The 12667-nt window shown below is 38.4% G+C and overlaps 3 protein-coding genes across 10 annotated transcripts in view; all 3 read right to left on the reverse strand.

The window, feature by feature from the left end:
* The window catches only part of ccdc169 (coiled-coil domain containing 169), a 239433-nt gene extending 235654 nt beyond the window's left edge, over positions 1-3779 (reverse strand). For 2 of the 6 annotated variants that reach the window (XR_014202235.1, XM_082156977.1), the window contains exons 1-4: positions 2585-3775; positions 2402-2484; positions 1932-2042; positions 1449-1489 (exon numbers count right to left, since the gene is read on the reverse strand). Coding sequence is in view for 5 of the 6 variants with exons in the window: in XM_082156977.1 (XP_082013103.1) it covers positions 1449-1489; positions 1932-2042; positions 2402-2484; positions 2585-2700 (351 nt within the window). In the remaining variant the exon portion in view is untranslated. Of the gene's footprint in view, positions 1-1448; positions 1490-1931; positions 2043-2401; positions 2485-2584 lie in introns of all 6 variants that reach the window. The other 4 variants (XM_082156978.1, XM_082156979.1, XM_082156980.1 and 1 more) reach the window with 3 other exon arrangements.
* Positions 3780-3781: 2 nt separating this feature from the next.
* sparta (spartin a) lies at positions 3782-9644 on the reverse strand. 2 transcript variants are annotated; one of them, XM_082156966.1, is made up of 7 exons: positions 8708-9643; positions 6466-6660; positions 5842-5992; positions 5385-5579; positions 5134-5292; positions 4898-4988; positions 3782-4370 (listed from the first exon to the last, which is right to left on the reverse strand). In XM_082156966.1, the coding sequence occupies exons 1-7, from the start codon at positions 9401-9403 to the stop codon at positions 4154-4156; spliced, it is 1704 nt and encodes a 567-aa protein (XP_082013092.1). In that variant the 5' UTR covers positions 9404-9643; the 3' UTR covers positions 3782-4153. The 2 variants fall into 2 exon arrangements, with proteins under 2 accessions (XP_082013092.1, XP_082013093.1); XM_082156967.1 differs by lacking the exon at positions 3782-4370 and adding an exon at positions 4518-4730 and having other exon boundaries at positions 8708-9644.
* Positions 9645-10987: 1343 nt separating this feature from the next.
* ccna1 (cyclin A1) overlaps positions 10988-12667 on the reverse strand; it is a 2765-nt gene continuing 1085 nt past the window's right edge. For both annotated transcript variants that reach the window (XM_082158561.1, XM_082158560.1), the window contains exons 5-9: positions 12237-12460; positions 11965-12169; positions 11774-11887; positions 11483-11616; positions 10988-11412 (exon numbers count right to left, since the gene is read on the reverse strand). In XM_082158561.1, coding sequence (XP_082014687.1) covers positions 11361-11412; positions 11483-11616; positions 11774-11887; positions 11965-12169; positions 12237-12460 — 729 coding nt within the window. In that variant the 3' untranslated portion in view covers positions 10988-11360. The remainder of the gene's footprint in view (positions 11413-11482; positions 11617-11773; positions 11888-11964; positions 12170-12236; positions 12461-12667) is intronic.

Consider the following 12667-nt stretch of genomic DNA (forward strand, 5'->3'; position numbering starts at 1 on the left):
CATCAAAAATATCTTAATTTTGTGTTCCAAAGATGAACGAAGGTCTTACGGGTTTGGAACGACATGAGGGTGAGTAATTAATGACAGAAATAATTTTTTTAGGTGAACTAACCCTTTAAAAGCCTGTGATTGGCCATTGCAATCACATGCTCAACAAAAGCCGCGTTTCCACCACAGGAACTTTCCCCAGGAACTAGGAACTTTGGGCTGGTACTCGATGTGTTTACACCGCAGGAACCAGGGTCTAAATGAAGTTCCGGGTAAATATTTCCCCCTCCGATAGTCCCTGCTCATGAGGTAGTACTTTTTCTAAGTTCAGAAACTTTCAGGGGTGGGACTTGTGCGCTGCACAAGCTGATTGGTTGTGTTCACGCCGTATTTTGGTTGGATGACTCCATGTTACAAATTTACTATAACAGGATTGAAATAGCGCTTTGAGGTTAGTAACAAACAACTATTTACAAGACTGTCACTATTTATGATTGATAGACGGGGTTCAGGCTTTTTTTTAAGCGTATTTGCGAAAGAGGAAATTTTTGCGCGTTCGTCCCAGGCATCTCACAATAACTGATAACATACGTTGTCTAATTTTATACGCATACGAGCTTTCTGAACACGCTTTAGTATCAGTGCTCGTCTATTTTGTTTTGTTAATTACCTCGTTAGTAAACCAATACATAACTGCAGCACAGTTTGAATCTCCTCTATACTTATTATAAATGTGGCGCTCAAAACTGATTACTGTCCGTCGCAGACTGGGAGGAGCAGTTGCGAGCAGTTTACCTTCCCGGTACTTTAGACCGCGGTGCAAACGCAGAAAGCAACCGGTCTGGGGCAAAAAAAAGTTCCTGGGACAAATTGTTCCGGGTAATTTCGGTGGAAACGCGGCTAAACATGTCTGTGATTGGCTACAATGCTCAAGTAGTAAATAGAAACCTTTGACACTTTTCACATGGGATTGTTTAAAAGCAGCTGCATACCTGTTATCCGGATTGACCCTGTGCTTGGTAAGATAGGCTGGTATCGTTATGTTTTAAAAATTTCAGTATCGACTTGGTACCGAAGTACTGGTACTTTTTAACACCCTACTGACATTTATAATTTTATTATTAATAAAATAACAATTATTTAAAATTAATTATGTTAATTTAATTATATTTTAAAATATTTAAACACATTTTTATGAAGATTTTATAATTAATAACAATTTAAATTTTATTTATATTTTTTAGAAATTGGTAGCACTTTTTGTAGCTGGAATGTACCATGAGCGAATAAGTCATTTGAATTTTATTTTACTTATTTTTTATTAAATTATTGACATTAATTTGATTATATAATTAACATAATTATTTTGTAATAAAATGGTTTTATAATAACCATTACAATTGTGTTTGATTTTTTTTTTTTGGAGGTATAGCAAAAAAAGTTGCTGCTGGAATCCTTACCTCGGACATTTCGTCATAAGAGCGAATAGAAGCCAGTCGATCTGAAGAGTAAGACAAAAGTTGGGCTTACATGGTGCAGTGTGTATGCAATACGTCAATATAACAGAATTTCACAGCTCTTAGTTGTAAATATAGCTTGCCTGGGCCTGCCTTATATTTCATTCTGTATCAGCACAATAGGACCCTTTTTCAATTATTTGATCATGACTGATGTGATAAAGAAGATGAAGAGAACTTAGAGCCAGCAGAGAAAACCAGAGAATGAAGCCTATGTGAAACCGTGGACATGGACTATAACCCAGCCCTTAATGTTGCATGTCCTGTGTTATTTTTTCATCAGGTGCCCCCAAGTGTTTCTATCTATTATTGCAGATTGATTGTGACACACTAAAGGAGGTCTAAAAACATTATAAATGACGAAATATTTTCAGCACACAAAAAAGAAAAAGAAAAAATTGAAAAAGAAAGCACGTGTATTGCTACCTGCGGGATCACTACGGAGGGTCTCAAGTCTCTCTCGAACCACAGTGATTTGTTTCTCCAGCTGCTCGTTCAGCTCCAGCTGTGTCTCATATCTGGTCCTCCACTCGTTCTCTGAGCAGAATGCAAAATCGGAAATTGAGATACGGCTCAGATTCAATTGACCGTTCGCAAAGACCCGCCCCTTTTAGTTTCTTTTGCTATGTCCGACAAGCCATGCCGCTCTCACTCCACACCATTGTGAAAAATAAATTGCGGAGCAAAGAGGACACTGACAAGACCATACTAATGTAACTTTTATGTAACTTTTAAATCGTTTTGTAATCCTAGCAAGAGCGCCGCATAATGGATTAGCCTAAGTTATAGCAGAGCAGTGCAAAAAAAAAAATCTAAAATATTTGGGAAGATAATTTGGTAGTTAGTTCAAATCAAACGCCATAGTAGCCTACGTTTGATCATGTAACGTTACAGACCTTCTCCATCTACACTGTGAAGTCTCTTCTCCAAATCAGCCAGTGTGCTCCTCAGGTCAGACACCGAATCCTGCAACATGTCCCTTTGAACGATTTACAAAGTTAAAACGATTTCGTACAATTAATAGAGGGTGAAATAACTGGATAAGTCAAATCAATTTGCAACCGAATGTTTGGACTTACTTGAACTCTCTCTCTTCCTCGACTTCTGCTTGCAGTTGGGATAACTCATCATTTCTGACATTAGTTTCTCCCATCTTCAGTCCGAGTAATGGACGGGTTTCACTTTCATCTGTCATGAGATGCTGATTGTTGCGCTGTATCCATGGCAACGAACGGCCACAACACTGTTCACGGGATCACTCCCATAGACCACTCTCCTCATAACACCTAGTAGTGGCCAAAACTTGTGATGTCCGATCAGTTTTTTTTATTAACTATTTCAGATTTTGTATGTTGTGAAGTTGTGTCTGTGGTGTAAAACTAATGTACGCGTTCGGAACGTTCCACGTTACAAATTGTATCATTTGCTATGATGACGCAATGAAACATAGGCTACGAAATTGTGCGGACGTCATTTTTGGCCAAAGGGTCATACCAATCTTGCACTCATTATTCCCAACCTATAACTCGATAAATCACTGTGGGGCAGGTGTTAGCTATATTATAAGATGTATTTTTGTAGGTTTTAGAGAAAATGTTTTAGAGAAACTCCTCAGTCCCCTGACCTTAAAGCCATTGAAATTAAAACATTGGGGAATTATTAACCAGAATAGTGATAATTCATGCAGGTCTTAAAATGAAGCTCAACTTTAGTATGAACTTAAGGAGGGTTGAAAGGAAGTTAAGCAGGACACATGCATAAAGTTGCCCTGTCAACACTCGGGGGAATGGCTGCTGTAATCAAAAACAATGTAGGTCCTATACTTTATTTCTTGTGAGCTTTTTTATTTATTTATTTTGTTTGCACAATACAATAAACCCCATATATAATTATATGCTGGAGTTTTCCTTTCTTGATAAATAATTTTGTCTTTTACCTTAACAAAGTTTAGTGTATTCTCTAACATACTCCTAATATTTTGATTTTTTAATAGAACCTGAAGTGTCATTAAAAGCAAGTATTGTGCAAATATCCCCTTCAGACATTACTTTTGTCCACTATTCTATATGCTGTTACCTTACCTAAATAACCTTTACCTTGGTTTTACTGTTAACAACACTGTAACGTTGATGTTTGACAAATGTACATTCATATCAAATAGAAGGTATGCATGAAGAATCTACTAAATTTGATCAGCCTACAACTATGGCAGTTGTACACAAAAGTACCATGGTGTTACTATGGTAAATAAAATAAAAAATCATAGGGTTACTATGATTTTTTTTGTAGTAAACTTTAATGAGGCACTTGCTTGAAGATGAACTTGAGCTACAAGAATTGCCAAATACAGCAAGAGCACAGAATCATGTGCATCTGAAGGGTGCAAAGTACTAAATGCTAAATAATTACATGCTATTGTTTCCTTCTATAAATATAACCCTCTGAATATTTTAAGAAAATACAAATATATTATCTGTAAGTAAGGCTGTAACAAAGGTAGAACATTTCACTAATGCATTAAGTGTCGAAGTGCATCTTTCTGTAAACATTACACTGTATAATATCAATCTCACTATCAATACAAAATTATCATTTTGTGCTTCAAGAACATACACAATAAAGGGTAATCAATGACAATAAATATTTCCTTATTTTTTCTCATCCTGCCCTTTCTTATGTGGCTTTTCTTTCTCCGTAGTTCCGTCTCTTCCTGACTCATCCTTCACCATTGCTTTTGCAGTCTGCTTGCCTGTGCTCTTCAGTACACCCTTGATGCCCAGATTGTCCACATTAAATGCTGTGACACCTACATTGACAGCAGACTGTACTGCAGTGTTTGCAGCTTGTCCTGCCTCGTCTCCATACCTGATCAAAACACGGAGGTATTCTGAGCTATAACTGACAGGAGTGATTCTATGAGCTTTAAACATTGTCTGACTATTGATTCTAAAAAATAGTTTTTTACTAATGTGAAACATTTTAAAATGAACAGAACACAGTAAGCAGACAAAATGTTGCATTCACCTCGGTTTTAATTCAGAAAGCACACTGACTAATAAGAACAGGAACCTTCTCAGCAACTTCTGAATGGTCAATAACTCAGGAAAATAAGGCACTTTGGGTATGTTAGAACTTGGCATTAGTCAAAGAAAATGCAGTGTGTTTTTACCCGCCACCATTTATATTCTGCTAGGGGGGTCCAAGAGGTTTCCCAGACCCCTAAATCTGAAAAAGCAACAGGAAATAGTAAATTAAACCATTTCCCAAAGCAATGAAGTTTAAATAGGTATAGCAAAAAACAAGAGTAGCAGGCTATTGGCAGGGGAAAAGAATAATAGGAAAGCAGCAGAGAAACCCTGAATCCTGAAGAGCAATAAATAAAAAACACCTACTTGTGCCTCACAGTAGTCACCGTCTCTGAAGTTATACTTTTGCCAATGGTTTTTGCTGCTGTCTCCAGACTTGACCAGAGAGTTGATAAACCTGCAGTTTACAACACAATTAGCTTTTGAACATGAATTCAAATGAAAATCTACAAATTTAATGTATTAAATCAAGCTACTATTTAGCAGGACAAAAGTAAAATGGCAAAAGCCTTTCAGGACATTTGAACGATTTATTCGGTTACCTTGTATGCTGCTTCCGGCCACCAGCTTGGCTCCATCCATTTTGGAGCAGCCGTCTTTGCTTTTCTTGAGGGATTCTGGGATGAGTTTGCTACCGTGTTTTTTCACGTGTGGAGCGAGTTCTTTCCCAACTCTATCTGCCACAGCAGCGACACCATCCACTGGTGAATAGAACAAAACGTGTTGTACATCTTAAAAGAATAGGCTTTAAATATTTCAGCACGTGATCAAACTAATTCCACCATTGTTTTACCTAGAACCTGGCTGACTTTCACAGCACCCCCAGTGGCCTGCTTGGCTGCATTTAGGCCCTTGGTGACCTTGGGGCTGACCTCTGCTGGCGTCTCCTCTGGGGTGATGTTTTCTCGGAGCTTAGTTGCTCCTCTCTGGATTGCTTTACCGGTAGCTTCAGCTCCTCGCACAAGCCCCCGACCCAGCCAGGAGCTCCCTATGGGGGGATCACAATACCTCCATCACTTGTTTTTCTTTTAGAGTGTATTAGAGTGGCCTCTAGTGGCAAGTTTTAAAATGTACCAATAAGGTGTTCAATGTGTGCATACTATCCCATCATGGTAAAAGTGTGAACTTCAACCAGTTTTCTAAAATATAATACGACATACAACTAAAGAAACAAACACCCTTGCTATCCAATGAGATAGCTATAAACATTCCAGGTTTTGGTTACTTTACTCTGATTGTAAAGTTCAGACCTGCTAGAATGCTCTGTGACATTTTTTCACTCCACACAGGAACAGTTTTCTCCTCCCCTCCTGGTGTTTGAGTTAGAGATGTTTCTGAAAGAGGAACCTTCTCACTCAGGTTTGTGTCTTTTCCTGTAGCACCACCTTGTTCTTCATCTACCTTAAATAAAAAGGCCTCAGTTATAACCAGTATGAGGTAGTAAACTTAAATGCTGATTTTTAATTAGCTTTGTATTGTTACAAACATAAACTGTGAAATTTGGAGGACAAAAAAAGGTCCATTGTCCATTATCAATAGTGTAGCAATGCATGAAGCATGACTCACACAGAAGTCACTTTTAAACCAAGAGCTTATTGTTCATCAGTGCAGAAAATTTGTGTTTTTCCAAAAAACTGGCTCAAACCCAAAGAGAAAACTGTGGGAACATGTTTCGCCCTCACACAATACTCCGGATCACATGGATTCCTATTGAAATGACTGGATTTTGAATTTGAAATTTTGCCAAGAAATGTTAAATGCGACTGCACCATTATAAGTAATACAAAACTAAATGTATATATTCAGAAACAGCTATTAGAGTTATTATTTTTGTCTTTTTTTCGTCATAACTTTTCTTCTCTGAGATTGATTACCTGGACCCTGAGCTGTGCCAACACTGACAGCTGTTCCTGGAACCGATCCCTGTCTGCTGCAGGCAGCTCTGAGGACAGCACAACCCCGACGTAGGACCCTGGCACGGCTGCTGTGGTGTCAGGAAAGGTGAACACACCTTTGTTGCTAAGTAAGATTGGGGAGTCAGGGTACAGTGGGTAGATCCAATCACAAACCTGCAAGCACAAAAATAAGAGTCTCTTACATGATCTTTCCCTTATCTTTTAAACCGAAACATTTGAAACTAAGGTTCAGGGACCCCCAGGAGCCTGCAAGAACAGAATTTTTTTTATATTGAGATTTATACATCATCTGAAAGCTGAATAAATAAGAATATTTATAATATTTTAAAAATCGCCTTTAAAGTTGTTATTGTTATTGACAGTCATAGTTTTTAACAGTAAGAACTAAATACAAGTCCTGAGCGACAAAACGTTTGAAAACCCCTGCTTTAAACTACAATAAAGATTAATTTTGTGTATTTGGATGTCACTGTGCATATGAGGGAAAACTGGGGTCAAATGAGACTGGAATTTTATTGCATATTTTTGGGCGCTGTGTGACCTTTCAGAATGCCACCCTTTGTTCTGGACAGCTAAAGCGGGACAAAAGACCACTGTGGGACACAGGCAGCAGTTATGTTAGAGCGTGGACTGCACGTGTCCTACATCAAGCCCCAGAGCAATGGGAGCACTGGACAGCTATCAGCCCTCAAACTGGAAATCTGCCAATACTGCACAGAGCCGACAGTCAGCTATTCAATGAGATTTCTATTTGCTGAAACAGCGTGCAGACTGACTCTGTACAAAGAGCCCTGGCTTCATCTGTAACAAGACTGTTTCTAGCACTGCATAAGCTTGATGTAACCACCACAGAGTCCGGTTGGGCTGGCTTTTGCGGGTTTGAAAGAAGAGGTGGAGCAGTAAAACCACCCTTTTGACATCTGAATGTGAATCATTTTTAAACCATGTCAGATTTGAATGACTATAAAAAAACAACTGAAAGTAAAACTATCCTGAGTTTAAAAGTTGTCACAAATACTACATATTGAATTGTCTATTCCAAACTAATCTCAATCCTTCTCTTAGTAAGGTTTCTACTTCTCTCTCTGCTCTCCCACACAAGAAGAATGTGCTATGTGTCTGTAATTGTTATAGCATGATGAGCATGACAGTAATTTCAGTTATTTTGCTGTCAGCCATGAGCTGATGTTCAACAATAACCAAAGACGTAATTCTTAATAAATAAATAAAAAAACGCCCAGTTTCATGTGATCATCACAAGACCTCTCTTGTGTGCAAGGTGAATACAGTTCTTGTCAAGGTGGTGAATGGTTTGCTAACAGCAAAAATACAGGGTGGATAATATATAATGTGATGCTAGTTTCAAAAATGAAGATGAAACTTTAGTACTGAATATATAAACATGCTCATAAATATGAATTCATACACACAAAAAATAATTTTCTTAATCAATATTTTTGTCTTGAATGCCAGTAAAAAATATATAAACGTCCTTTTAAAAAGTTACAATCTTTTTCTTTTTTTTTTTATTAATATTACTTAAGACTTTATTTTAAGCATAAATCAAACAGAATTCAAAGCATTTTCTGTTTAAAACAAGGAACAAGTCACAATTATTATATTTAGAATATTTTGTTTTATTTTTATATTTCCAGATTTCATTTTAATTTTAGATTTATTAATCTTATGTGATTGTCATTTTTATTTTATTTTTTATATATTCCCATATTTATTTCATTTCTCATTTTCGTTTAAGTTGTTTAGGTTTTTCATTTAATATTTATATTTTATTTCAGACTTTTTTAAACAATTTTTGGTAACACTTTACAATAAGGTTTATTAGTTAACATTAGTTAATGTATTAACTGACATGAACTAACAATGAGCAATCCATTTGTTACTGTATTTGTTAATCTTTGTTAACGTTAGTTAATAAAAACAGTTACTCATTGTTTGTTCATGTTAGTTCACAGTGCATTAACTAATGTTAACAAGATTTTAATAAAGTATTAGTAAATATTGAAATTAACATTAACAAAGATTAATAAATGCTGTATACGGACAGTTACCTTATTGTAAAGTGTTACCCAATTTGTACTAATAGTTTTAGTAAACAATAACACAGCTGGAGAATAAGAAAAAAAGGAAAAAAATATATACATACAAATGAATAGAAATATTGTCCAAACACAATATTTACCTGTAGGTAGGCTGGGGCATAGCCAGCACTCCTGTCAGAGTTTTGGCTGTTGTAAATTATTATTCTTAGGTATCCTGGATAAGAAGGAGCGCTTACATGACCCTCAGCAGACACAAAGAACATCTGCACCCCACTGGGCAAGAACATAATCTCCATGCCAACCTCTCTGAGATTGACTGGGGCGAATGCCTGACGCTGGGGCTGAGCAGCTTGAAATGGCCTGTTGCCTCCATGAGAGAGTGACAGGTGCCCATCTGTTGGTTGTGGAGAGTAGGCTGGTGGAAGCTCACTGGGTACAGTGAAGCCCACCATAGGGGAGGCAGGACGAGCAGGGGCCCCTCCTGAAGCTGAGAGATGTGGCTGGGGGTCCTGGAGGACAGGAAGGGTCGGGTAAAGGCGCTGCCCCTGGGTCGCAGTGGACTCTAGCACCCCTAGACGAGAGGTGATAGTGCTCAGAGTCTCGTTCATCCTCAGCTGCGTCTGTCGCGCGACGTCCCAGCCGCGTCCGACGCAACGCTCGCCCTGTGTGTTCACCTCTAGCCCTCTGAGAAGATACCGCCTGCCCAGTCTGTACTGAAGAAGAGCTTGCTCCTTCTTCCCAGCATCATCATACTGAAGCCCTGTGTTCAGACACTCCAGAGCTTTCGCATAGCTCTCGCGAATGGTACGAATATCAGCCGGATCTGATGACTCCATTCCAATGCCAGGACACTTTAGAGAAATGACTGTGTTATGACTTTGCGGTTGAAAACTAAAAAGAGTAACTATTAAAGTTGTCTACGAGATATAGCTACTTAGGAAAAGCGTGACAGTCGGGCTGTTCGAACGTACACTTAATAGCATACTAACCAGCTTTTGTGACCAAGCAGGTTCGACCAGAATACGGGGGAAAATACTAAAACAATGTTCATTGCGCTGAAGGTAACTAGCGCTCCAAGGCGCGGGATTTTTTTTTTTTCTTTTTTTTTTTTTCTGTGTAATAGGCCTTCTTAAAAACACCTGAAAGAATAAAGTGAATACCTCAAGGCGAATACCTGTTCGTCTCTATCCAGATCAAGATTTTTGCGTTAAGATCTCCTTCTTATACCCCAAAAGATTTTAGCGTTCTAAAGTTAAGTACGTAGTATAAGACTAAATAAGATAAATGATTAAAAAACGATGGAACGATAAAAAATAAAATAATTTTAAAAAACCTGACCAGCATGGATAAAACGGAGTTAAACCTGCTTTCGTGATTCATACAGTAAGCGCTAGAGGTCGTTGTTTACCATAAAACCGTGCCGCACGGAAATACCGGACTAATTATGAAATCACAGCTAGAAAATGTGTTTTCTACATGTGATTTGACTTTTTCTTTTTTTCTTTTTTAAGTGCCGTCATTTAGAACTGACTTTGTCCTTTTAGGGTAAATTATTTTTGCCAAATTGTCTGAAATTTCACTACTTAAAAAAGCTTTATTAACATTCCATTTCATCTTGTGCTACTATATTTCATCTGGAACTCACAAATGAAAAAAAGACAATTTCACTGCATGGATAGTGAAAACTTGTCTTAGTGTTTCAAAAAGCAGGAAAACAGTTTATTTCTTGGAATTCCAAATCAATGACACTAGCACAAGTTAAAATTAACAAGAATGTGTACCCCACACATAATTTGGTTGACTATCATTTGAGTGTCCTTGCTTGCCAGTGTAATGAAGCCAATTAGGCAGTGGCATCGTTCCTGACCTTTGGTTGTATGATCATATCCTTCTAACTGGTGTAGGATAATGTACCCAAAAGCCTGATTTACAATATGTGCCTTTATTCTTCATCTCTGCTATCACCCTCACTGATTCTATCCTCAATCTTACACTTTACTATGGCCTTATTTTCTGAAGCACTGCCATCACTAGCCTACTCTGGAAAAGGGACAGCTTTTTCTCCATCTACAAAACAACCTAAACCACAGGCAAAAAATATATATATATAGTACAGGCTGCTAGAACTGAACAAGATGTCTTCAAAGGAACTTGTGCACTTTCTAGCTTAAAATGAACTATGGAGCCATGACAGTATGTGACCTAACATGTGCTGCTAATGTCTCCATTTCGTTTTTTGCCAAAGGCCAGCACATGGAAAAGAGATACATTTTTGGCTGAAGGTGGAGTTACACATTATTAAAAAATTAATTTTGTCTGAACATTGTCTCTTACAGGCAATTTTCCCCTCACATCATTTATAAATGTCCCAAGTGTACCACACTGGTCAAAAGACTCTACATGGAAACAGCACTGCAACTTGTTTTGTTTATTGAAATACAGTATGGAGTACATGATATTGCATGTAGTATACAAGTAAAACACATAGTATACCAGTAAAGAGACCCTAAGGGAGGAAGGGTAGACAAAGTGGTACAAAACCATTCGTTCATCTCAAATCTTTACAGAAATGGGAGCATACAGCCTTCAGACCAACATAATGTTGGATTTACAGAGAAACAAGTCACAACTTTGATTACATTATAGTATTATAATAGTAGCGACCTATGATAAAAATCACGTTTTAAAAAAAGTCTTAAAAACATTTAAAAATCAATTTCATTCAATATTTACAAGAGACTTAAGCGCTGCAGTTCATTTGTGGGCCAAGGAATTCATGCGGTCACCAAAACATCAAGGGAGAGGCAGAGACTCCACGGGCTCAATAAGGGATACGCCACAATTTCTGAAAGACAGGATTAGTCATTAGGTCTAGGTCAAAAATGAAGACAGCCATGTTACAAATGCCCACTCACTTTGAGCTCTGGTACTTCTCTTGGATAGCCTGTTGAGGACGACTTGCAGCCCCTAGATGGAGCTTATGAAGCTCCTTCAGACATGGGCTGATCACTCCCAGTGAGTAACCAGTGAAGGCATACAGGTTCTCAGGCTGTCAGAAACAAGACTCATTAGATATTGCACACAATTCAGTATTTGGGGGTTAAAGATACAAAAAAAATCACCTCACCTACAGTGGTTCAAGCATGAAGACTCTAAAATTGGCTTGTCTGAATGAATCAGGGTAACCATAAAAAGGCTAGACTCACCCACAGAGCCCCATTTAGAGTGTAGTTGGCCAGACAATATGCAGCTGCAGCAGTCTTGGAAGGTAGATACTGCACAAAGGGATCCACTTCAAGCAGGCTCAACTCTGAAAGATACTATGGGGCAGGGAGAAAAGAAAATCAATATCCAATTTAGGAAGAAAAAAAACCTTACAAAATAACCCCCTCCTCACCAAAGCAAGGTTGACGGTCCTGACACAGATCTGCTCCTCCAGAGTGTACTGCATCAAAAACTGGTGCACGGTGGGTACAGTCATGTCAAAAGCAAGCACTCGGAGCAAGTGCTGCTCCATCCGAAGCAGCTGTTTCTTCGTGTAGGTATCATCCGTGATGTACACAAACTCATCCACGTCGGGAGGATACACCTCCTCGTATTTCCTAATCAGAAACAGGCCATGCAGTTACATCACTAAGGAACACTTAAAGATAATAGCTCATCACTTACGCAGCCAGGAGTACAGCAGCGGTTCCCACAAGCTGCAATTTCCCTCTCAGGACAGACATGCACGAAAGGAAGCGGTCCATGTAATTAACAGCCAGGTAGAGAGTCTCCGAGCACAGCTTGTATTCCTCACCAACTTCAACCAGCCAGTCGACAAGGATGATTCTCATACAGTTGGTTATGTCAGGCTGCCTTCTCATATAGCTGGGCTTCGGCCTGTATTTAACCTGAGAAACAAGGTGCATTAGACAGATACAGGGGCCAGTTCCGTAAACTTAGCAACTGTTAAGACTGTCTTAAGAACTATTTTGACCAACTTGCAGTTAACAATAGGTAATCACGCTTTTCTAATTGGAATTAGACCGATCTGCCATCATATAACCAACTTTAAAGTTAGGACCAGTTTCAAGAAAGTTTAGGAGACTAACTTAAGA

The sequence above is a fragment of the Leuciscus leuciscus genome (genome assembly GCF_965113295.1).
Source record: "Leuciscus leuciscus genome assembly, chromosome: 24".
Classification (NCBI taxonomy): Eukaryota; Metazoa; Chordata; class Actinopteri; order Cypriniformes; family Leuciscidae; genus Leuciscus; species Leuciscus leuciscus.

What these genes read in the sequence shown, in the direction of transcription:
- sparta (XM_082156966.1), bottom strand. Translation starts at nt 9,403, where the DNA reads ATGGAGTCATCAGATCCGGCTGATATTCGTACCATTCGCGAGAGCTAT. An exon ending in GTCACAGAGCATTCTAGCAG is followed by an intron (nt 5,580 to 5,841) that starts GTCTGAACTTTA and finishes ATCCCCCCATAG; the next exon opens with GGAGCTCCTGGCTGGGTCGG. An exon ending in GGCCGGAAGCAGCATACAAG is followed by an intron (nt 4,989 to 5,133) that starts GTAACCGAATAA and finishes TGTAAACTGCAG; the next exon opens with GTTTATCAACTCTCTGGTCA.